The sequence below is a fragment of the Mchenga conophoros genome, linkage group LG22 (genome assembly GCF_057382185.1).
Source record: "Mchenga conophoros isolate Kocher_MC1m ecotype Shallow Benthic linkage group LG22, M_conophoros_male_GT1.1, whole genome shotgun sequence".
In the NCBI taxonomy this organism is placed as follows: domain Eukaryota; kingdom Metazoa; phylum Chordata; class Actinopteri; order Cichliformes; family Cichlidae; genus Mchenga; species Mchenga conophoros.
In genome coordinates, this window is record NC_140546.1 from 11014604 (window position 1) to 11038658 (window position 24055).

At 39.6% G+C, this 24055-nt stretch overlaps 1 protein-coding gene across 3 annotated transcripts in view; it reads left to right on the forward strand.

The window, feature by feature from the left end:
* Nucleotides 1-308: 308 nt before the first annotated feature.
* myo1g (myosin IG) overlaps nucleotides 309-24055 on the forward strand; it is a 70582-nt gene continuing 46835 nt past the window's right edge. Inside the window, exons 1-13 of one of the 3 annotated variants that reach the window (XM_085261991.1) lie at nucleotides 309-435; nucleotides 4639-4748; nucleotides 9060-9268; nucleotides 11785-11878; nucleotides 12034-12199; nucleotides 14675-14728; nucleotides 14916-15011; nucleotides 15195-15311; nucleotides 15416-15622; nucleotides 15779-15924; nucleotides 16027-16141; nucleotides 17727-17897; nucleotides 19917-19987. In XM_085261991.1, the coding sequence (XP_085118117.1) occupies nucleotides 4654-4748; nucleotides 9060-9268; nucleotides 11785-11878; nucleotides 12034-12199; nucleotides 14675-14728; nucleotides 14916-15011; nucleotides 15195-15311; nucleotides 15416-15622; nucleotides 15779-15924; nucleotides 16027-16141; nucleotides 17727-17897; nucleotides 19917-19987 (1541 nt within the window). In that variant the 5' untranslated portion in view covers nucleotides 309-435; nucleotides 4639-4653. Of the gene's footprint in view, nucleotides 436-470; nucleotides 4749-9059; nucleotides 9269-11784; nucleotides 11879-12033; nucleotides 12200-14674; nucleotides 14729-14915; nucleotides 15012-15194; nucleotides 15312-15415; nucleotides 15623-15778; nucleotides 15925-16026; nucleotides 16142-17726; nucleotides 17898-19916; nucleotides 19988-24055 lie in introns of those variants that run through there. The other 2 variants (XM_085261992.1, XM_085261990.1) reach the window with 2 other exon arrangements.

The following is a 24055-nucleotide window of genomic DNA, read 5'->3' on the forward strand; positions in this document are numbered from 1 at the left end:
TTCACACATCAGTATTTGCTCTGGATCATAATGGCTCACTGAAATGCAAAGTATGTGAATGTATAAACCAGTGAATAAAAAACAAGCACTGTGCACATTTTAAGGTTACGCGATGTTTATGAAATGTGATGCATCTGTGTTTTTCTTCTGGATCTTTTAGTGACTGTGTGCTCTGTGCTATCACATTTTCCCTGTAACACCAATGGAGTCAGAAAAAGATGAGGGGAAGCCAGAGCAGGAAGTGAAAAAGTCTCTGACGTTGATCTGACCTGAGAGAGGAAGTATTGATGAGGATCTAACAGGCTCACTGTAATAACTGAAAGACCAGCTGAGTGTTTGAGTGGATTTTGCTGCCATTTTGTGGTAATAAATTTAGGATTGGACACTTAAAGGAGACTAGAGGATGTCAAGAGGTAGATGAACGCCTTGCAGTAGGTAGGCGTTTTGTTTTTCGGTCAAAAAGTCCCTTTACACGTCTATTTTCCAGTAAGTGTATGTATCAAGTGTAAATCATAAAGACCACACACTGATGACTATGATTATGATTCAAAGGCTGTTTTTTTTTACGTAATAATGAAAACACATTAGTATGGTGAGAAATGTCTCCACGCAGCCTCATGTTGTGGTTTCCCTGTTTTGTTATCGGTCTGTTGCTAGGTTCAGTCACACACTGAACATGAAATCAAATACTGACATATTTTTTATTCATCAAGACAGAAAACTTAAAGATAACCACTTTTACTTCAAGGATTAGAGTAGCCACATTACACCAATCCCATCTCAACCTCGAGTTAGTGCTTTACTGAAGCTTTCAGCTGTTTCATAGACTTCATCAAATGACTTTTGTGGGCATTTTTTATCATAAAGACTCCCCCATTCATGCTGACTTAAAGGTTAAGCAAGTTGATTCTTAGCATTAAATCTGAAAACCACAGACAACAGCTTCAGTGTCTGAAAAGTATAGGAGAACGTGAAAAATGCATTCTTTTTATTGACCACCAGGGGGCGACACTTCTAGATGCAAAAAGATTTGCAGTTGCATAGTCTATGGGAAAACAACCCTCAACTTCCTTAATCTGTGACCACAGTACACTTTTTGGATGAATTTTCTGCTGAATTAATTAGGGAAATTAAGTGAATTATGGTCACTAGTGCTTAAAGAGCTACAGTGTTTTTGGCCTGTTTGTGATGCTGGAAAGCTTACATACAAAGTCACAGGGGCTGTAGATGTTGTTTAAATGCTAAAAATAGTCAGTGCTAGTGTTTTGCTAGGTGGTTGCTATACAGTTATGATTAAAATTTTGTGGATATAAATTACATAGTTATTGCTGAGCTACTGACAAGAAATGAAAAAAAAAAAAAAAACAGGTATTTTTTAGCCTGTTGCTAGGTGGTTGCCAGGAAGTGTAATGGTGTCATAATATACAATGCATAATTCAGCACTTGTGGATATAAATTAGATGTTACTGTCATCAAATAAAAATGATATAATGTATTAATTTTTTTTTGTTTCCGGTGCATTAAGACTTTTTAGGTTGTTGCTAAGTGTTCATAGCATGATGTCATCATTATATCTGAAATAGATAAGAACCTTAAGAGGCTAAGATGTACCTGCGCACTGAGTTTGTTAAAGTGCTGAAGGCATAGGAGGAGTTTTTTAAATCCAGTTTGGTGAATTGACTGACTCTTAGTGCTTTTCTACTCTACTTGAGCACTTTATAGAAAGTAAAAGTACTTTATAGACAGAAACAAAGACACAGGTTAGAGATTTTGTGTCATAGCCAGAGTATTAGAGTAAAAAAGAACAATTATCCAGGGCATGGTGACCAATCACAAGTCATTAGCCAGTGAGTGTGTGGATTTACCAACTTGATTCATGGTGTGACTGACTGTGGTCTGACTTCAGGATATGGCATAAAGCCCGCACCCTAAAAACATTTTTCCCAAATATGGTTTCTATCATTTAGAAGTACAAGTAGTTGTTAACACACTGATCAGGGTTCAAAAGTTCCCTTTTCTTGTAAATAGACAGGAAAGTTTAGTTAACCCAGATCATGTGTATAATTCTTCTTGGATAATTGGTTGGGTAAGTGGGGATTGCCAAAATATGTCCATTTCCTAGTGTGCACGTTCTTTCTTCCTCTCCTCACATTTTAATCTCTTCCACAAGAGATACAAGCGGAGGAGGCAAGGGAGGACAGGAAATTGAAGTAACAGGCATTTAACAAAATGAGACATCCTTTCCATGATTGTCCTTAAGCACATTTAAAGGACAATATAAAACCAGGCTTCTTCGCCCAGAGGAGTCGCCGCTTGTTGGTCACTGGAAAAAAATGCAGGTTTAAAAAGCACTTCCACACTATATTAGAGCAAAACGTTTATGGTTTTTCATAAAGAGCAGCTTCTTATCCTTATCACAGACTCCATTTATCAAAGAGACAGTACAGGCATGGATTTGGCTCATCATGGCAAAAACAGTCCAACTGAGTCATGCTGTGTCACTTGTCTGTGCTTGGAAAGATAAGTGAGAACTGCAGGAGCATGTTGGAAATGCAGATTGAGTTTAGACTCACTGACTCGGTGCTGAGAGGAATCCAGATATAATCATCTGAATGTATAAGTTCATCCAAATGGGCTAAATGGGCTTCAAGGTTTGAGAATAAATACATTTTTAGACATCTGTTCATCAAGTCTTTGGTCTTACTCTATACTTAGACACATTTAGAGGAAGTGATGTTTTTTCATCATTTTCTACACATCACCATTTTTATCTGAACATGCTCCTAATAAAGGCTGAAGATATAATTAATCAAAGTCAACTGAAAGCCAAATTCATCATTAACCACTGAGAAAAGGTTGAATATACATATATATATAAATGAGACTGCCACATTTATAAAGCGAAGCTAATGTGGAAGCGTCTGAAATACCTGCATTATTTCTGATCACCAGCAGGGGGCAATGTTTTAGTTTCAAAAGGGAACTCCACTGTATTGATTTCTGTGGAAAATTGACCTAACTGCTCACTTGATTTCAGACCCCAATAAACACTTTCCTGATTAGTTACTGTCCTCAATCTCTACTTTCAAGTCCTATTTAAGAAGAACTGATGCTCTTTTTGTGAATTACAGCCCCATTTAGAGACAAACAGACAATAAAACAGGGAAACGCTTATATGCTGGGAAAGATCTGCCTTTCTAGGCTTCTCAGCCAGATTAACCATTCAACTGAGAAATCTACTTTAAGAAACAAAATTAACTTTGATTTATGTCCCTTGTTTGTTCAGTTTAATTTGTGTGTTTTTGCTACATTTTTTGATGTTTTCTTGTCAGATTGTCAGATAACGGATAAAACACCCAGTGCAGTTGCTCCATGGTGCCAAAGAAGCAGCTTAAAGTATCTTAAATAAAAGATCCAGAATACTAATGCTTGTTTTTGTTATTAGATTTGAAACTGGTGCAGTAATAAGCCCCATGACACTAATGCTTAAAGTTGAGTGAGTGTCAAAGTTATTTTAGCTTGAGGTTCTGACTCTTGAAAAGGCTGTAAAATGAATTAGGTTGCAGTTTTTCACAGAGATTTAACACCTTTTGCAGTTGAGAGAATGAAACGGATCAGGCAATGCAAAGAGTGCCAACCCCACCCCAGTGTACGCACTACAAGAGCCTGAAATTTTCACAGTATGAAGATGAAATTTTGCGTGGCTTAAGTTATTGTAGAAAAAAAATTGATGATTCTGAGGGTGTGAGGTGGGAACGTTTCCTAGATTTGAGATCTTGAGTGATCTTGAAGTTAATAGCTGCTTACCGTATGTTGATAGTGGATAAGTCTCGATAATTCTTTTTTTGATTGTCAACCTTTTATCTAAATTTAGCTCTTACTTCATGATCTTTGACTAAAAGCCAAAAATGAGGCAATGTTTAGTCAAAATGGGTTTGGAAATCTGTCTTTGTCAACATTCCTGTAGCTCTGAACTAAATCACCCATACGTACATACTAACATGCTGCTGGAAAACCTTATCTTCACCATCTACAAACTGGAAACTGGTTTGAGAGAAATCTCTGAGGAACATGATGCATTGCTGATGCAGAACTAAGAAAGGAAATGCCACGAGATTAAGACCATTTCTCTACCCCCAAATTAGTAAGGTTAACTGCTCTTGTCTGGCAGCTTCTCAAATGTGAGTTTCTGTTCCTGGAAAGTAAAGATATAAGTAAAAAAAAGCGCACATCTACACACATACACACACAGACACACAAAAAGACAAGGCTGAAAGGCAAGCGCGTTAAGCACTGTTTAGTGACAGCTAAGAAATTTGGACGACTTGTGGCAGGAAGACAGAGCCGGAGGAGGATGCAGAAGCGGTTTGAGCTTTTAAAGATAGCCTCCTCCTATTTATATAGGTCCGTGTGAGGGCACAGGCGAGTGACTGACAGCATGACGTGCTGTAGCATGTTACCACAGCAGTGACTTGACTGAACACAGCCTCAAGACCCAACCAAAGATCACGCCACGCCTACAGCGCACTCTCTACACACTACCGGGTCCCAGAAGTCGAGCATACTTCTCTTTCTTCTTCCTTGAGGTGCTTTCTGTTCCCCCGGGTTTGGTCTGTCTTTTATTTTTTTTGTGTCTAGCGAGTTCAAACAGGGATGGCGGAGCTGGAAGGCCTGGAGTTTGGGAAGTCAGACTTTGTGCTCCTGGACGAGGTCACGATGGAGCAGTTTATGGAAAATCTGAAGCTGAGGTAAGGCCTGAGATACAGTTAGAGAGGAGGAAGGGAGGGGAGGAGGAGGGTGGAAGCAGCTGGATGGTAGAGATGCAGAGGGTTATACTTCACGTGTACCGGATGGTATGTGAAGGAAAACAGCTGGGTTTTACTTTGTTTAGCCAGCTATGAAGGGATAAAAAAATAAAAGATAAATTAAGGTGAATACTGACAGGATTTAACATGTGCAAGTTAAAAAAACACAAACGGTATAAATTTCATACAACAATACTGATACTAACAGTTTGGCGTGTTGAATTTATAAGCTTGTGGCTAAGAGAGGATGTTACAATAAAACATAAAAGGGGAAAAAAAGACCATGACTCACTTCTACCTCCACGTTCCCGCTCAGCTTCAGTGTAAATGCTTGTGGTTGATCTGTTCACCACCACACCTCGTTCACTGTCAGGGGAAACAAATTACACACATGGCAACAGACCAAACCTAAACAGTTTAATATCCTGATATAACTTTTTTCTGGTTTTGTTTTTATGACCTTTAGCGTGTAAATGCTTTCGGTCCAGACTTTTCTCGTTTCCTCAGAGACCTCTTAGAGGGGCACCGTGTCCTCATTTCAAATTGTGAGAAGTCACACAGCACTTTTTATCCAGGCCGTCGTCATCCTGAAGGATGAGCAGAGGGAGCCAAAACACCAGAATGTCAGACACTGTTAAATGAGACTTAGAGAGAATAATCACACTATATCAGCTGACGTGTGCACAGCTGATGGCTCTAGATGAACATTTTTCACATCACTCTGGCCTAGAGTGTCACCAGAAGCTTGATTAGACTTGTCTGGGGCCAAAGAACAGCTACCAAACTCATAGACAGGTGACAAATTAAAGGAAAAACCTTTAATGGTTATATCTGGTGCCCAAACACCTTATCAGATTCTTCTTCTTTTTTTTTTTCTTTTGATTTTTCAGTGATCTGCAATTTGGGAATGCTACTAAGTACCATCCAGTCAGTCAGAACACTTTTACCGTATGAGCTGACATGAATAACTTGAACGGGGCATGAATTTTAGACACTGAGGTCTGCAATGGTTGCACTCTCTCGGGGGAAAGAAAGTTTGCATTTCTTGGCTGCATTTGGGAGACACTTTATAAATACTTACAGAAACTACACGATTACTGACACCTCTAAATAAAATGTAATATTAATGTAGTTTACTCAATTAATTTGAACTGCTCATTAGTACGTACATTGATGTATTTGACTGCATTCAAATTTTAAAAATAATTAAGGACTAACCCTCATTTACTAATATGTAAAGTAGTTTAACCTATGCTACAGCCATACTAAGGAACATCATGGCTGGGGACTGTGGCACAACCAAAAATAGTGCAATGGTGTGCAGTGAACTTGCAGCCTCGTTGCTTTTTAAATGGTTCTTTGGAAATGAGGACCGGTTTGTGACCACTCGCTGCCAGTTGTTTGAAAGGGACGATCAATTTTAACATAGTTTCAATCCGTCTGTTCCAACACAGATGTGCTACACATAGCTTTTACAGCTACTGCTAATTTCTAACTCTTGTTTGTTGCAGGCAATTCACAAAAAAAAAACTCAAACAAAATTTACAACATTCAGTTGCATACATTTCGATACAGTCTGCTATCCGCTTGCAGTTTAATGGGGTCAAGTTCCCAATTACATGCAATCCGTTTGTGATAATACAACAACTGCAACAAATAGTCAAACACTGCAAATATTTTGCTGTCTTTTACAGCTGCTGTCTTCATGCACAGACACAGGATTTAGATCACAATGTCATATGTGCTGGGCAACCTTGTTTTAAAGTAGGTTTACCACTATATAATATATTGTAGGATTATAACCTGAATACAAACACTTTGTAACCAGTTCAGTCAGTCTGAGCTTGTGTGGAGACTTGCTCCCAGCAGGCAATCCAGCCATCACCTTGCAGTTAGAAGTGACCAATCTGGTCACCCAGAGGTTAAGTGTGCAACACCCTGTGCTTGACCCTCTGAGTTGACTTAGGTCTAAGCCACTGGTGAGTTAGACATAACCCCAACCCTGGCCCTAACCAAGAATATCTAATTTTTGCTCTCATTACACTGTTCTGCCAAGGCTTAGCTATCAAGAAACAAATAAAAACTCATTCTAACTGACACAGATTATTATTTTTTAAACGGTTTAGGGTGGTTTTAGTGTTGGAGTTACCACCCATGATGACTTAAACCTCAAAAGGTAAACCTAATTTTTAGCAGCTGTAACAAACAAATTCTCCAAATTATGAAGAAATCACGTTTTTATCTTATTTTCTTAAATAATTTTAAGAAATTTAAAAGATGCTTGTAGTAGTAGAAACAGGTTTCAGCACTTGTCTTGGAAATGCTTTTGGCCACTTTTGTCAGTTGTTTAAAAACACTATTCTAATTTCCAATGACTGTGATGACAACTAGCATGTAAAAACTGCATAATCATCAAATCTGAATGAAAACTGCTTCAAAACTATGCACAAGATAAAGTTTTTCTTCTTGAGCATTATTATTCTATCAACATCTTTGCCGTTATAAAATTATCCAATAGATTTCAAATTCAGGATTCTCTGATAGAGCCACATCTCCCTCTTGTTTCTCTGGTATAGCTAATTATTGCCTGAATAATCAGGTTGGGAAAACTTAACTATAGACGCTTTCAAACTGACCTTAAATACATAAACCATGCACAGATAGTCCACAAACATAAAAATACAGTGGTTTTTTTGTGTAGTGCAGGAGGACATGCAGAGGGTTTGACAGAAGGGGATGAAAGAACTGTTCCTACTACGGTGACCCCAAGTGGTAACAGCCAAAAGAAGAAGCAGTTTTGGTGTCTGACAGTTAGTAGCATGACTAAAATCAGGAGCACGATCGCAGATTGGAGCAGATAAAATGAAATAGATGCAATAAACTACTCATCCATCTATTTTTAATCGCTGAACCCGTTCAGGGCCTGGAGCGCATCTCTGTTGTCACAGTGCCAGAGGCAGGTGTAATGTTATGTTAACAGTCAATCGCAGGACCGATGCAGAGAGACAGATAATGTTTCACACTCCCATTCACACCACTGATCAGGGAGTGGTTAACACTATGGCCTCATTGCAAAAAGATTCCTTGTTTCCTATCTGCTGGCTGGCTTTTCTCTGAAGAGTTTGTGCATTCTTCCTGTGTTGTTGTGAGTTCTGCCCAGGTACTTAAGCTACTTCTCACATACCAAAAAATAGTTGTTTATTGGTGATTCTAAACTGGCTCTATGGGTGAACAATAAACTAACAAATTACACAACGGTTATAATAAAAGCACGTGCGCAAGTTTTATTATGTTGATGGTCTTTAGGTTAAAGTTTTAGACAATTATGCAAGTGGTCTGAACTTACTTTCATATCCTGGTGGAGCCTGAAACTTAGCCTGATGCAAAGAGCCAGCACAAGCACATTAAATGGAAAACACCATGAAATAAACAGGAATCATTCTTTAAGACAGATTCCAACCTCTGAGTTGAGACACAGCATTTCTGCCACATGTTGAGCAAACACAACACCTACCATCTACAAAGCTACACATGCAACACGACTGTTAGGTCTTATTCATTCTAGCAACCTGTTTAACCTCTGTGGCATGTAGTCTTAACCCCTCCCAGCTCAACAAACCCACAGTCAGATTACCCAAGGCTTGGTGACGCCCTTCGAGCCGCAAGTTTCATTTCCTGCTTTCAGCATGCAGACACTTGTGTCACTTCCTGTCAGCTGTGACATAGTGGTGCGTGATCTTCATTTTCATGTGCATTGTGAAAAAATTAATGGCAAATGCAGCTAACTTGCACCTGCATACCTGTTAACAAAAGAGTGAATAAACGACATAATTCTATCTGACATACAGTCCAGACTGGACCACTACAGTCAAAAGGAAATTGGTAGTTAAATCTACAGTAACTGGAGAAGCAGATACAGATAGAAAATATATGACACTGGCTGAGTCAGAAAAAGTATTGAAGAAAGGGGGCTGGGGTAGAGGCGGGTTGCACAGTGGCTTATTCATGCACAAAGGAGCTTAATACATGCATTTGATTTGCTAACTTGCTGTGTAGAAGGGTATAAGTAGATATGAGCTAGCACTAAGATCAGCTGATCTGTGGTTGATCTTGACTCTATGGCTGAATGCTATGTTTTGTGACTTCTTTTAATCTCAAATGTGCACAGCAGGTCTGCAGGTACTGCATTTGGAAAATCTATATCACAAATCTTTAATAACAGCAGGTGTATGTGATTGCCTTTTGTCTTGTCAGGTTTGAGAAGGGCCGAATCTACACCTACATCGGAGAAGTGGTCGTCTCCGTTAACCCATACAGGCAGATGGACATTTACGGCAAAGATAACATTGAAGCATACCGAGGCCGCGAGCTGTATGAAAACCCTCCTCACCTGTATGCAGTGTCTGATGCTGCCTATAAAGCCATGAAGAGACGGGCCAAAGACACCTGCATTGTCATATCAGGTCAGACTAACCTCACTGCTGTTTACTTTCAATAACCTCATAATAAGCTTGTAATGTCTGACTGGTGGGATTTCTGTTCAATGATGAAACCTTCTTTGGTTTCTCTGATTTTATGTTTATTAAATATTTGGAACAATCCGATGAGGAATTAGATCATTTTAACAACTTCAAAGCTACTTAAAGGGAAATTATAGAGAAAACTAAACTTTAGTCAAAATATGAACCCTCTTAAGTATGACTCTGCTTTTCTTCGTTTGTGCCTTGACAAAAATATGGAATTAAAAATGTAAAATTGATTTAGGTGCACCTTGCTAGCACCAGGGTGAACCCCTTTTTGCCTTCAGAACAGACTTAATTTTTCATGACATGGATTCATCAAGGTGCTGGCAGTATTCTTCTAAAACTTTGGTCCATGTTCACATGACATCATCACACAGTTGCTGCAGATCTGTCTGCTGCACATGATGTCATTCACCCATTGCACCACATCTCAAAGGTGATCAAGTGACTGTGGAGCAAATTAGAGTACAGTGAACTCACTTTCATGTCTATAGTAGACATGAAGAGTGAAGTATTGGAATGTGATTAACTGATTAGATACGTTAATGAATAGTTGAACAAATGCGGCTAACAAAGTGGCTAGTGAGTGTAAGTTATCAGGTTGCTATAACTGTTTAGGATTTTTCTATTGTAAAAGTAAATCTTCAACCTAATATGAAAACATTGCACTTAGCACTTAATATCATTGTTAATTCAACAGTTAACATGATAATATGGTGAACATTTAGGTTAAAGCACCATGCTAACATTTAAAACGCAAAGCTAACTAGCTTGTATAGGTTCTCGGTCATTCAGGTCATGGTAGTCTCAGGATCTACACTACCAAAGAAAGCGACTGGACTTCTTTAAGTGTTGTGAAGGCCTTTCAATCCACTTAAAGAAGTCCAGTCGCTTTCTTTATTTTTTTCCAAGGTCCTTAGTTAACTAGCATGATGCTAATCCCAAAGTTAACTGTTATGTTGGGACATTGAGGTTAATGCTAGAGACAAAAGTTATTTAATTAATTAGGAAAATAATTAACAGTAAGGAAGCACCGATGCTGTACTTGTAACTATACCAAATAAGGTGGCTATACCAGTAGCAGTATTAATTAGTAAACTGGTTTTCTATCATTACCTGAACAGGCAGCTTGCCTAAATCTGGATTTAAAAATACATTTTTTGCGTCCCTCTACTAAAAATCAGCAGTGACCTTTGACTGAATTGTAATCACAGTGTTCCTGGAGTTAATTCATACACTGTTTTCAGGCTTCAGAAAAACAAGTCCTATAATGGGAGACTTTTATCACTGTTAATCACAGATCAGATCAGGATGGTAGTATTAGTATAGTTAAAACCTATACAGGTTTTTACTATAGGGATACAGAATTGAGATACAGTCAAAACCAGTGACTGTAAAATCAATTTAGGGTTAAACAGGTGACAGCATGGGACAGCATGGTTTTACTTATATGAAGGTAAAAAAAAATTACGCTGTGGTATTTTCACATACACAAATCAGCCCTGTGTTTGGTGTTGGGTTTCCGCTTTCTGCAGTTTTAATACTCAGCTAGGTATTTTTGGGAATTTAATTTATGCTTCTTTTTTGGTCAAAACCAAGATGTCATCAGGTGATGAGTCACACCATAACTTAGGTGTTTGGCTTACGTTTGATTTTTTAAGTTTATTTCTGAGTGCTTTTTGAGTCGTTTTCACCTCATTGATCAAACTGTTTTATCATTGTGTAAATATATGTGTATTCAGATACATGCCTGTTCTGTGTATGCAAGCTTTTTTTGTATATATGTATTTTGTTGGCTGTTTTAAGAGGGGCATTTTTTCAACCTTTTCCCATAAATCGTGGCTCAAGAGTTAGGAGTTCGCCTTGTAATCGGAAGGTTGCCGGTTCGAGCCCCGGCTCGGACAGTCTCGGTCGTTGTGTCCTTGGGCAAGACACTTCACCCGTTGCCTACTGGTGGTGGTCAGAGGGCCCGGTGGCGCCAGTGTCCGGCAGCCTCGCCTCTGTCAGTGCGCCCCAGGGTGGCTGTGGTTACAATATAGCTTGCCATCACCAGTGTGCGAATGTGTGTGTGAATGGGTGGATGACTGGATATGTAAAGCGCTTTGGGGTCCTTAGGGACTAGTAAAGCGCTATATAAATACAGGCCATTTACCATAAATAAAGTATACTGTATTTTACTACTTATTTCTTTCACTCTGTAGGCAGGGAGGATGTGAGATTTATTTTATGCAGACAGGAATAGATATAGGACTATGAAGGTTGTCAAACAATATGATCTGCTAGATAGTGATTATTACTGCGTTGACCAAATGTCTGTATCCTCATTCATTAGATGGCATGCTGCTTAAATACATCCTTTTGTCAGTGAGATGCCATTTTTTCACATCATGTAAATATTCTGATATTATATTCACTTCCATGCTCAAAAAGGTTGTGAAACATTTTTTGTGTTGTAGGTGAAAGTGGGGCCGGAAAAACAGAAGCCAGTAAATACATCATGCAGTACATTGCAGCAATCACAAACCCAAGCCAGAGGGCAGAGGTCGAGAGGTGAGCCCTCACATGATCATTAGGTTCATAAGTTTTATTTTAATGTGATGTTGCCATAAATAACTTGTCATTCTTCTATTCCTCTGACTGCGCTTTACCTCCCTCATGGCTGATTCTGTAAATCCATCATTGGTTACCACAACGTGATCAATCAGTGTGAAGAACGTGCTGCTGAAGTCCAACTGTGTGCTGGAGGCCTTTGGGAACGCCAAGACAAATCGCAACGACAACTCCAGCCGCTTCGGCAAGTACATGGACATCAACTTCAACTTCAACGGCGATCCCACCGGAGGACACATCAACAACTACCTGCTGGAGAAGGTGAGATGATGAAAGGGTTTAAACTGCAGAGAGAGGGCCTTCACAGCGAGCCGCTGCTGAAAAGTACCAAAAAGTTCTTCTCATTTAGCTTTTAAATTACATCTTTCCTGCTGAACATGAATGTTTCATGAGGTGATAACAAAGAGGTGTGAGGGAACATCCATGAATAGATGTGTCTGTGAAGCCTCTATCCTCCTGCTGCTGCGCGTTAATGAATTGCTCACCTGGGGGTACTTGATGCTGCTGTATTTATCCGCTCTGTTAAAAAACCGTCTGACACTCAGATCCAGTTTAAATGATGGTGCCATGATTTATTCTCAGAGGGCAGAAATAACCACGCTGTCTCGAAGCAGCAAAAAAAAAATCCAGAGATGAAAAACTGAAACAGCTAGAAATACAGAAGGTGGAGATTTGGACTTTTTCCTCCAAAACTAGGTGGTCTGGTCTTATTTGCATGGTGCACTGGGGTTGTTGCTGTCTAAAAAACAAAAAGCAAAAACAGTTTTTCCTGGAAAAATGAATTTTTGACACCACAACAGAGACAAAAGAAAACCATCAGCACTGTGAAAATTCTTTTCTTCCACACTACTTTTGCTGTTTAACTCATTTACTAAAGCATAATAGTTTATTAGGACGATACATAAGCAACTGCTTATATTTTTACTGTATGTGGACTGTACATGTGTAGCCTTCCAGTAAAAGCTCAAATGGTGTTCGGAAAAGCCATGAAAGTCCTTCTTGGAGGTAAATCTTTTCACCAGTGTTTCAGAAACATCCAGGGAAATATTAGTCTTTGATATCTAAAAATGACAGCTGACTAGCATAACATGTGATGCTATGTTCACACTGAGGCCTCTCCCAGATGTGACAGGGTGAGAGGCGGAGTAAACCCTGGACAGGTGTGGGGCCAGTGTGTCGCAAGGCTAACATATAGAGACATACAAACATTTGCACGTATATTCTCATTTATGGGTAATTTAGCATTACCAACTAACTAATTAACTAATGACTTTTAACTGTGGGAGGAAACCAGAGTACTCAGAGAGAACCCACTGCAAACTCAGCCAAACTGTGGATTTGGATTTGAGCCCAGGCTGCAGTGCTAACCACTGTGCCGGGCTGTCAATCCAGACTTAAATAAGTAGGAAAGCTATGATTATAAGGCTTGATACAGAATTTTCTTGACATTTATGTACTTGACAGGTTAAACCACAGTAAGTAGCAATAGCATCTACGTAGTGTGAGTTTGGTTTTCCTGTGGTTTGAAGTCTCATGTGAACCTGTGCACTTCATGAGTCCAGTCAGCTAACCACTCCACTCCAACTAGACTGCATCATGTCATCTCAACTGGAACAAATTAAGTTGTTGAATTTCACGCAGATCCTACACGATTTAATTACGTTCACCATATAAACATGAAATTATTTTGTTTAAAATTACAAGTTAGAATTGTGTAAATGTAACAACCACCAAGTTTAATTTTTCTGAGTGATTAGTGTTGTTTTCACGTTTCCCTTTTGGACTGACCCACTTGATTCAGCGTCCAAAGCGTTCTTTTTTTTGTCTCAAAAACTTAAACCAATGAGCTCTGACCTTTGGGGAATTGTATGTAGTATGTAGTAAAGGTATAATGGTATTTTTAAATTTTAAATTTTAAGGTTAGAAGTTGAGTTTGTCAGATAAATATTTCATTTAATGTCAGTGAACAAAAGAGAAGAAATTCTAACAAACAGACACAGATAGGCATTTATTGTCAGCTTTGCATTCAAAGTGACCAAATATATTTAGGATACATTTACTCTAATATTCAGTTAGTCTGAGAACATATATGAACATATATGGATGTTTGTGTTCTCAGTCATCCAGGTGATGGTGATCTGAGCTTGGAAAGAAAGTCTGGTTGCTTTTCTTTCCAAGCTCCTTAGAAAACATGTATGGATGTATATTCCAGCTAACGCTAATTGTCTGAGGTTTGCAGATATATGGCAGTCACACAGGTCGTGTAATACAGTAGCAGAAAACTAATAGGATGTAGAGTGGTAGTTGTTAAATCATAGTAAGAAGGTTCCAGGTTTCAAATTCTTTTGGGGTTCTCTCTGTGTGCTCTTGCTTAATTAGGGAGTCTAACCTTGTTATAGGCTATTGAGCTGTCCAGGCCGTCTGCCTGCCTCTCACCTGATGACACCCGGGATAGCCCCACATGTGACCCTGAATTAAAGAAAGAGTTGGATGGAGTAGTCTTAAGGTTTTTTCCTCCTCTAAGGAATAAGTAAAGTAATGCATTATTTTTCATTATGCGACAGAATAATGTGTAACACATTTTGAGGAATGACCCTAACATTGGTTACAGAAACTGCACCTAACTGAAAGTAACTTTTGAAAAAGCTTCGTCATCACAGAGTAATCGTATAACACTGTAAGAGTACCTTAGGTAGCATTTTTTATTTGCTACCATAATCTGTTTTCCTGTTCAAGTCCAGGGTGGTGCACCAGCAAGGAGGTGAGAGGAACTTCCACTCGTTCTATCAGGTAAACTGCAGTCTGCACTTCTGCTGTAAAACAGTTATCGCAGTTATCACATGAACACATTCACTCCGCAGCTATAACCAGGCTGTGCAATGTAACCTCCACAAATAAATGTCACCTGCCCAGTGATGCCTGCACAGCTGTACAGTCACAATGGTGCTGAGCTGGTATATTTGCTGTGTTTTCATAGCTGCTGCGTGGAGGCTCTGATGAAATGCTGCAGTCGTTTCACCTGCAGAATGATCCTGCTGTTTACGTTTATACCAAAGAGGGAGCGGAAACTGTTGTGAGTATATCATCTTGAGAGTTTTAGTTTAAGAGTGAATAAAAGTTTGAATAACTGATATAAATTAAACTGTCTGAATTTTAAAATGAATCTTTTTTTAAATTTTTTGCATAATTTGGAAAAATATTCCCAGCAGCCCATTTGTTTTATTTTGCATTTTTATTTGATCTCTTCGCTTTCCAGACCTCCAACAATGATCGCTCAAGCCACAAAGCCGTGTTGAGCGCACTGGAAGTTATTGGCTTCTCAAAAGAAGAGATCACCTCAGTTTATCAGATCCTCGCCACCATTCTGCTTTTGGTATTTTAGAGCTCGGATTAATGACTTTTCTTGACATACATGCAAAACATAAATTGGTCAATATACTTGAAGCATCCAATGAAATAGAATGGTGTCTTTTTCAGGGCAATATGCAATTTGAGAGCGATGGTGAGAGCGTTAATATTGTGGGACAAGAAGTTGTGAACCACATCTCAGAACTGACGGCCACAGACCCGGAGAGCGTCAATAAGAGCCTCCTGTACCGCACGGTGGCCACTGGAGGAGGCGAGGTCATTGAGAAGGGGCACACAGAGCAGGACGCCTGCTTTGGACGGGATGCTTTTGCCAAGGTGCCAGAAACAGGCCCAAAATAGCTCAACAGTAAAGCTAAATGGTGTTACGGCTACTGAGGATGAATATAGATGTTTACAACATACAGTAACGTGTTTTCCTTTTATCATAGTCACAGTTGTGACCTTTTTTAAGCTCTGCCTTCTCTCCTACAGGCTCTCTATGAAAGGCTTTTCGGCTGGATCGTCAGCCGCATCAACAGCATCATTGAGGTGAAAGACTACGACCCAGTGCTGCATGGGAAAAACACTGTAATTGGTGTGCTGGATATCTATGGCTTTGAGATCTTTGACAACAACAGGTGGGTGTCACAACAGTGTTTTGACATCCGCCCTCTTTTCTTGTGAATACTAGTCATTGTTGATGTTGTTGCTCAAGTGTTTGTTCCGCTGTTTTCGGCCAGCTTTGAGCAGTTCTGCATCAATTATTGCAACGAGAAGCTGCAGCAGCTTTTTATCGAGCTGATCCTCAGACAGGAACAAGACGAATATCAGAGAGAAGGCATCACCTGGCAACATGTGAGGAAAACACACAAACACAAGCACTTGCACAACAACGGCTGCGTCCATATTTGTTCTTACTCAAAGTGGGCCTGTCATTGTTTCTCTTGTATTATATATCCGGTTCCAGTGGTGGATGCTCATATGAAATATGACAAAATTTCAAATAATAAGGTCAAAAGGTCAGCTTTCAGACCACTTGATATGCTCTGAGCCAGACAGATTTCTCCCGCCTTGTCTCTGTGATTCAAATATGGAGATGTCTTTATATGGTCATCTTAAACAGATCTTGCATTGAAGCCTCACACACCTGCTGTTTAAACCTTCTGTTTGAGAGAGGCAGCCAATCAGAGGAAAGCTGGATTTCAGACAGGGGATGAAGTGGGCATCAAAACCCAGTATGAGATAAATAGCCATAATTTTACAGTGAACTATGCAAAACTACCCATCAACTCTGACTTTGAAGTGTAATGTTGTGTCTATGTGTATCTAAAGGTCAGGCTGAGAGATTAAAAGTGTATTTTGGATTCAACATCAACTTCAGTGGTTCCTATCCCATCTCAAATTTGTGTTTTAATTATGCTTTAACTTTTACATAACCCATGTAGCATTGCTGTCCCCCAAACCCAGAACAGCCCCTCACTGTTTGGTCAGTTCAAATGAGGGACTGATCTGAATGGGAAACTGAGGACACTGGACTTGTCAGTGAGATTTTTTTTTTTTGCAAATTAGCATACCCTGCATAATTCTCAGTTCTGACTTTAATGAGGTCCATAAATTACAAATTAACTTCATGTTTTATTTATGATTTATCCACTGAAGTCTTCATCAAAGTGTTTACTGAGGACACAGACAAAGTGAGCCAAGGACCTTTTCCCCCTGCAAGAAGTCTTTCTGCAGCCAGATGAGTCGCCCCCTGCTGGATTCTCTTAAAACTAATGCAGGTTAAAGAAGCTTGTCCAATGGCTTCACCTTTCACTTCCAGAAGCTACAGCTATCCTTCATAATGTTGATCCAAAAAGGAAACTCTTAAATCACTGATTTTCAAATTGAAAATCTTCTAATCGAGTGTTGGATTTAAAGTCTCGTGAAAAGACACGAGTTTTGTGTGAGCTTAAAACCCTGACCTGTCTGCTCACTAGTGGACACCTGGTTGCTTAGGTAACCCTCTCATGTCATTTACACACTTTCTTATGTCAATAAGCATCTTTCACTCCCATTTGTAGTGTCTTCAATCACTCACCTCAAAGTTGAGAAAAGTTACCATTTAGCTTTGCGTTGCTGACTCTTATGTTGCCTTTTGTTGCCACATGTTGTTGGATTCTGATTACGACATCACTGCTAGTCTCTTGTTGTGTTAACTCTCATTACTTGTAGTTTATTTTAAAATCAGATATACAACAATCTGTGAATCTGTTTGTATGGGGGTGTCATTGCAAAATCAAGAAACTGACCGAAACCACACACTCGCTGTATGTGGACACATCTGTCACAAAAGCTCATAAACAGAACAAAATTCTCGTGCAGTAACAAGAGCAACCACTTCATTCACAAACCAATCTGTTCTTTCTTTTTAACTGACAGTCGTGCTCTTTATGCGCAGATCGAATACTTCAACAACCAGATCATTGTCGACCTGGTGGAGCAGGCCCACAAAGGCATCATCTCCATTCTGGATGAGGCTTGCCTCACCGTTGGAAAAGTCACTGACACAGTCTGCTTGGACAGCATGGACACCAAACTGGCACAGCACCCCCACTACACCTCCCGCAAGGTCAGAACTAATTACTACATCTCCTCATGTGATGTAACATTTACACTACGATTCCCTTACTAGACCCGAAGGTTAGAAAATAACCTTATACTCTCTAACAGTAGCACACAATTAAAAGGGCACTCAAAGAGCACATCCTCTGCCAAAGCCAGTGCATTATTTTGCAAGTTTAGGAGAAATTTGCTTCATACTTGGAAAGATGCTTTCATAATGACTGGGTTTCATTAGCACTTCTGCCAGTGCACAATAACAAAAGTATTTGTTTTTGTGAATTATAACATGAGGTTATCAAGCTTCTCAACAAAAGCAGAAGATCTTTAAATGTTTTTAACACAAAGTGGTTTAAAAACAGGATCTCGAACTTTCAGAATTAACTGGGAAGGAAGTGGTTTTATTTTCAACATGTTCTCATCAGACTTACAGTAAACCTAAAAGGCAAAAGAAGGAAGAAATCTGATCATTTGCCAAAATGGAAATGCTAATATTTGCCTTTTGTAGGTTAGAAGCACCGAAGTAAAGCAGTGGAAATGCTACAACCTAAAATAAATTGAGTTTTGCTCATTTTGGGGAAGGGTGGATTGTAAACACGTAAAAACAAAACCAGTAAAGCCAGTGAAGCAATTTATTGGATAAAGGTTGAGACAAATCCACACTAGTCAGAATCAATAAATGAGATGAAATCTTCTTTCAGGCAGATATTAGTAAATGGAAGGCAGTGCTGAGCCTTGAAAGACTTGAAATGTCCATTTACGTGGACGTATAATTTAACCAGTCACAATATTTAATGGAATTGTTGAGCAACAGTTCTTTAGACTGTCTGAAGGTCCTTCATATGTTTTACTTTGGACATTGGCTGCTTTTTCACTCATTTCCAGTCCAGTCCTTTTACCTGACCATTTGTTTTACTGTTTGTTAAGCTACTGACACTGACTTATACATCATTCAAGGATAAAAGGCACCTAACTCAAGGGTAAGGGGTCAACGGTCTTCAATTGGTATTGTCTTTACACAGACAACTTAGCAAAGAACCAATTTTAAAATATATCTGTGGGTGCTTATTAGCAGCCTGGTGCAAAACAGTCTATTTGCATTTCTTTATTGCATATATGAAAAATACCAAAGATGACAGTTTGACAGGCATAAAATATATTTTTGTACCAAGAGATTGATTCCCAAAGAACTATTGTTTGAAAAGTTATCATGCATAACTCAGCATGGTGTGCACTCTGTCATTAAGAAACTGAGGAAAACTAACAAGTGGAGATAAAGAGGAAGTGACAGTCCTAAAATCAAATGAACAGTATCTGAAAGTCCTGTCAGGAAATCAGACATAAAAACAGCAAAGACCTGACACAGAACCTAAGAGATGCATCTGGCCCTTCAGTTCAATCATCCACTGTTCACTGAAGCCTCATCAGAAATAGAAGGGTGGCGCTCAAGATGGCACTCTTAAGGAAGGGAAACGGGGAGAAAAGGCTGAGGTATGCCAAATTACATCCGAGCTGGAGTGAAAATCAGTGTTAGCAGGTGTTACGGAGTGATGAGACCGGATTTGAAATTTCTGGTCCAAATTTTTATCACTGTGTACAGAGAGGGTCAACGGCCATCTGTAAAACGCGATTTAAGCTGTGTCAGGGTTTGGGGCAGGGCTTTTTCTTATATACTGTGTTTGTATTCATGTCTGCATGTTTCAGTAAATCAATGATCTTGTCTCTCATTGTTCAAAATGTGAAGAAATGAGAGGCGGTTTGAGAATTTTGCACAATACTATTTTTTTTTATTTAAATATAGAGGAGAATAAAAACACCTATAGTTACTTAAGAGAACAGGTGCAGTTTTGAGGTTTTACCACTAGAGAGCAGAGTTTCTCCAACATTTTTCCTTTTAGGTTTGCTCCAGATATGAGATGCTTTATGAAGTGCAGGATCTCCAAAACTCCTCGTAAAGTTGAGTCTGAAGATGTCTGTAATTGAGTTAAATAGATCATATTTCACTCACATTGTCCTCTCTTGTTTCCAGCTCAGCCCCACTGACAAAAGCATGGACTTTCAGAAACACTTCCGTATTCGCCACTATGCCGGAGACGTCACGTGAGTCGCTACATTTTGCACTGTTTGTTGTCATGTTTTTCAGTCCAAGGATTCTCTGTGGAGAAAAAATAATGACAGGCTGCTGTGCTTGAGTTCACGAGTGTAAGCCATAAAATCCTATTAAAGGAGGTCAGCTCATGGCAATGACATCATTTGGGCTCCAGCGGTCCAGAGTGACAGCTTTACTGAGCAGAATATGTAGTAAATTCCCATGTTAACCAAAATCTGTGCAATCCTGGAAAGATGTTGTCACTTTTCATATCCACTTAATGTATAATTGTATGGACAGTGGATGTTTCCACAGATGACAGCAGGGTTCAGAAGTCACATACATATGTGAGTAGGACACTACTCTGCACATAAACAGGGCAATGTAGTGGCATAGAGAGGACACGCACACATCTGCTTACAAGAGCTGGAAAGACATGATTTTCAACAGGATCAGTGGATATTCATGTCCAAAAGCTTCCAAACCGCTAATATTTTATATGTCAAATTTTAAATCACGTATAATTTAAAATATATGTTTTACAACACATAGAATAAATTCCATCTATTCATTTTCTTGACCACATATGTAGTTTGAAGTCACCGGAGTGCTGAAGTCTGTTCCAGCTGTCGTGTGGAGACAGAGGCGGGGTAGAGGTCATCAGTCTATCACAGGGCTAATACAGAGAGACAGACAACCGTTTATTACTGATATCGTCTTTGTTGTAGTGACAAAGGTTGTTTTAGTTCACTAAAACTAAACAAAAAATCAAAACCACATGTGAAAAATAAGATATTTTAATGAATGTTAATAAAAGGTAAGTAGAGATAGTAAAGATTTTTAAAAAGCGCGTTTTGTTTTAGTGACATTTTTGAATATAGACAGGATTGTGAGACAGTTTTGCTTATGTTTATTGAGACTGGAGGGTAAACATGACTATGAGTCAAGTGTTTGTAAGTTATGTTCTGAAAACTTGCTTATATCAGCCTTTATCATTATAGCAAAAACACTCTAAACGTAACACTGAAGCAGAAAAAAGCAGTTAAAACTGTCTGGGCTCTCCCAGGAAGAAGTTCTACTCCTCCACCTTGAAAGGAGGCAGGTATGGTGATTCAGATATATGACTAGGATGCCTTTTAGATGCCTCCTATGCGAGACATTTTGGGCAAGTCCAACTAGGAGATGGCCTTCTGGAAGACCCGGGACACTGGGGAAATAACGTTAATAATGTCAGGCTTTGAATGTCACGCTGGATGAGGTGGCCTTTAATAAGGAGGTCTGGGTATCTACACATGCCCCTGCAACCGTGACCCTGTAGTAAATGCACAGATAAATTATACTTGTAAAAGTAGGCTAAATCTAAAAATTAAAAACTTTTTAAAAAAGAGCTATAGTTACCCTGGCAGCGGCTTACAAATGTGTACTTTACCAAAGTCAAACAGGAGGCGTTCTGAGCTGCTAGAAAACAATTTATAGGACAGATGACATCATAAATCACATGTATGGCTATAAAACTGATATATGCATATTGAGCTTTTTAGCTTTTAGCCTGCTCTGAAAGTTGAATTTATTTTTCATTGATGTTAGTGGTTGCTTGGTTTATGACACACAGACTAAAGAAGAAACACTTTGCTCAGCTTCCTTCTCCATCACTGCTCCATTTCCTTATCGGGATTTAAACACTGCAGCGGCCAGATGAGGCCCCTGGCCAGCAGTCAGCCGCGGTGGCTTTGGATCCCCACAGCTCACGTGTACTGCCCTCAATCTAGAGAGGGAAGGACATTAATATGTCAAGGGAACACGCAAGTGGAGGAGGATGAGGAGAGATGGAGCCAACTGATGAGACAATTTCGTCTCTGTGTGATACAGCAGCAGTAATCAAAGACTACTGAAGGAGGTTTATTGAGGTTCTGTGACTCTGGGAAATCCAGGCTAACAGGATGTCAAACACACACAGAAACACAGGACAATTTCATGCATCAGCTCAGGATCGCTCTCACCCACAGTTAGCAATGGTGTTTCTATTCCCCTGAAATGCATAAAAGAAAAGGTTCTTGTAGTAGTGATGTAGTATATGAGACAAAATGTTATTATTACTGATGCAGTAATGTCCAAGTAGCTGTTCATTTTATTATTTTTTATATTAATTAGGATTGTAACTAACAAGACTCTTTTAAGAATTACTCTATTAATTTTAATTATTTCACAAATTTATGCTTTTTTTTAATGCAAACCCAAAAGAAAAAGTTTGAGACCACTTAATCAAAAATATTGTGACAGTTGGTTGATCAACATGAGTGTTAGTCAAGAACTTTTTGAAGTTCTTTTCATTGCCTGCGGGTGCTTTTTAAATGAAGATTTTGCTTACAAAGAAACATCTTACAACATGCTAACGGACTGACCGCTCACTCCCTTTCAGCTGCATCTAGCTCTCTATGTCGAGTGGTTCGTTGATCTGATTGGATGAAATTAGCCAGTTAGACAGTGATAAACAGATAGTACAGAAGTACCAGGCAACTAGGCCAACTTCACTAACCTGCCAAATGTTCCTCGTATTTAGTTTTTCATCCTTGTTTATGTCTAAAGCTAAAGCAGTGCTGTATGTTTTTGATTTTATACAAATACTTCAGTCAGAACACAGTTTTGTGTAAAATTCAACTGTCTAACTCCCTGTTAACCTCTAACGCTCATAAAACCTCCTTTTCTTCTGGACATTAGGGTTAGGGCTAGACGATGGAAAGATAAGCAGATTAATTTTGATCGCCAGACCACTGCGCTGTCAGAGAAAAAACACACACGTAAGCTGAGTCAGAGAGGGTTAAATTATTGAATGTTACGTTTGTTTAATTGTTTAGTCATGAGCATCCTAGAAAAACCATGTCGTCAGGGTCCTGCCAGCGGTAATATGACGGGCTGGATAAGAGCGTGTGTCACAGACCTGCAGTAAGTCATGACAGATGGCTGTCCCTGTCACTACGTGTCCCCATCATCCGGCCCCTGATCACCTCAGGGCCACGACGGGGTCTCTCCAGCTGAGCTGTCACCTCTCGTATATTGCTTCCTGGTGGCACCATCCCCTGTCCCATCCCATCCCGTCTCAGTCTTTCCTTACTCTAGCTAAATATACCCTCTTCCTCACCACCCGCTGGCCCCCCCTTTCTCCACTCTCACCAAACCACCAGTATCAGAAGCTTTGACCTACTTTGTTCTCTCCTCCTTTTCTCATCCTGTTTCCTCTTCTCCTGCTTCTGTTCTGCAACACTCACCTAGCTCTCATTGCTATCCGCGCTTTTAAATCCCTGCAGAATTTCAGCCTGCACATGCAGCACTTTCAGGAAAGATATACAGTTTCATATATTCCTACTCTACAGCTTTATATTGCAGGCATCTCACATCTTTGTCACCTGACTCTCCCCATATGTGCTGCCTTTCACCTTGTGCCACTCAGCGGTCTCCTTGCATCAGCCTTGACCTTCATACTTTAATATACATTCCTCTAAATCATTGTCGTGTCTCTGGAGACCAGCTGCCTTGGTCTTTGCCTGTCCTCTCCTGTCTGCTCTGTCGCAACAGCTTTCCTATGCTTGTAAATAAGTGCTGTGGCTTCTTGTTGTGGGTCCTGAACCCTCACTTTTTTTTTTACACTGTCTTACTTCAGCGAGCCTCCAAGAAATCTGATCAGGTTATACTGACTTCTGAGAGCCAAGGAGACACATCTGTCATAGGCACTGATAAGTTGTTAACGAATCCTTGACCATTTCCCCTTTGACTTCTATAGGCCTGGAAGTCTCTTTGGAGCCACAGGTATCGCCCCCTGGTGGCCATTAAAATACAGATTTAAGGCACTTCCACGTTGGCATCCCTTCTAAGATCTGGAGGCTATGTCCAACTTTTACACTGTCTATTATGGAAATCTGTGACATGTTGGCCTTGAACTTAGGATGCTAGAGTATGCAGTGAAATAATTCTGTCCAGCATCAGCCTTTCCAGACTCCAAATATGGACGTTTTTGCCCTCATATGCCCCCCAAGAAACAGTGCAAATGAGACCAGACACTGGCTAATTTGCTCTGGCATTGG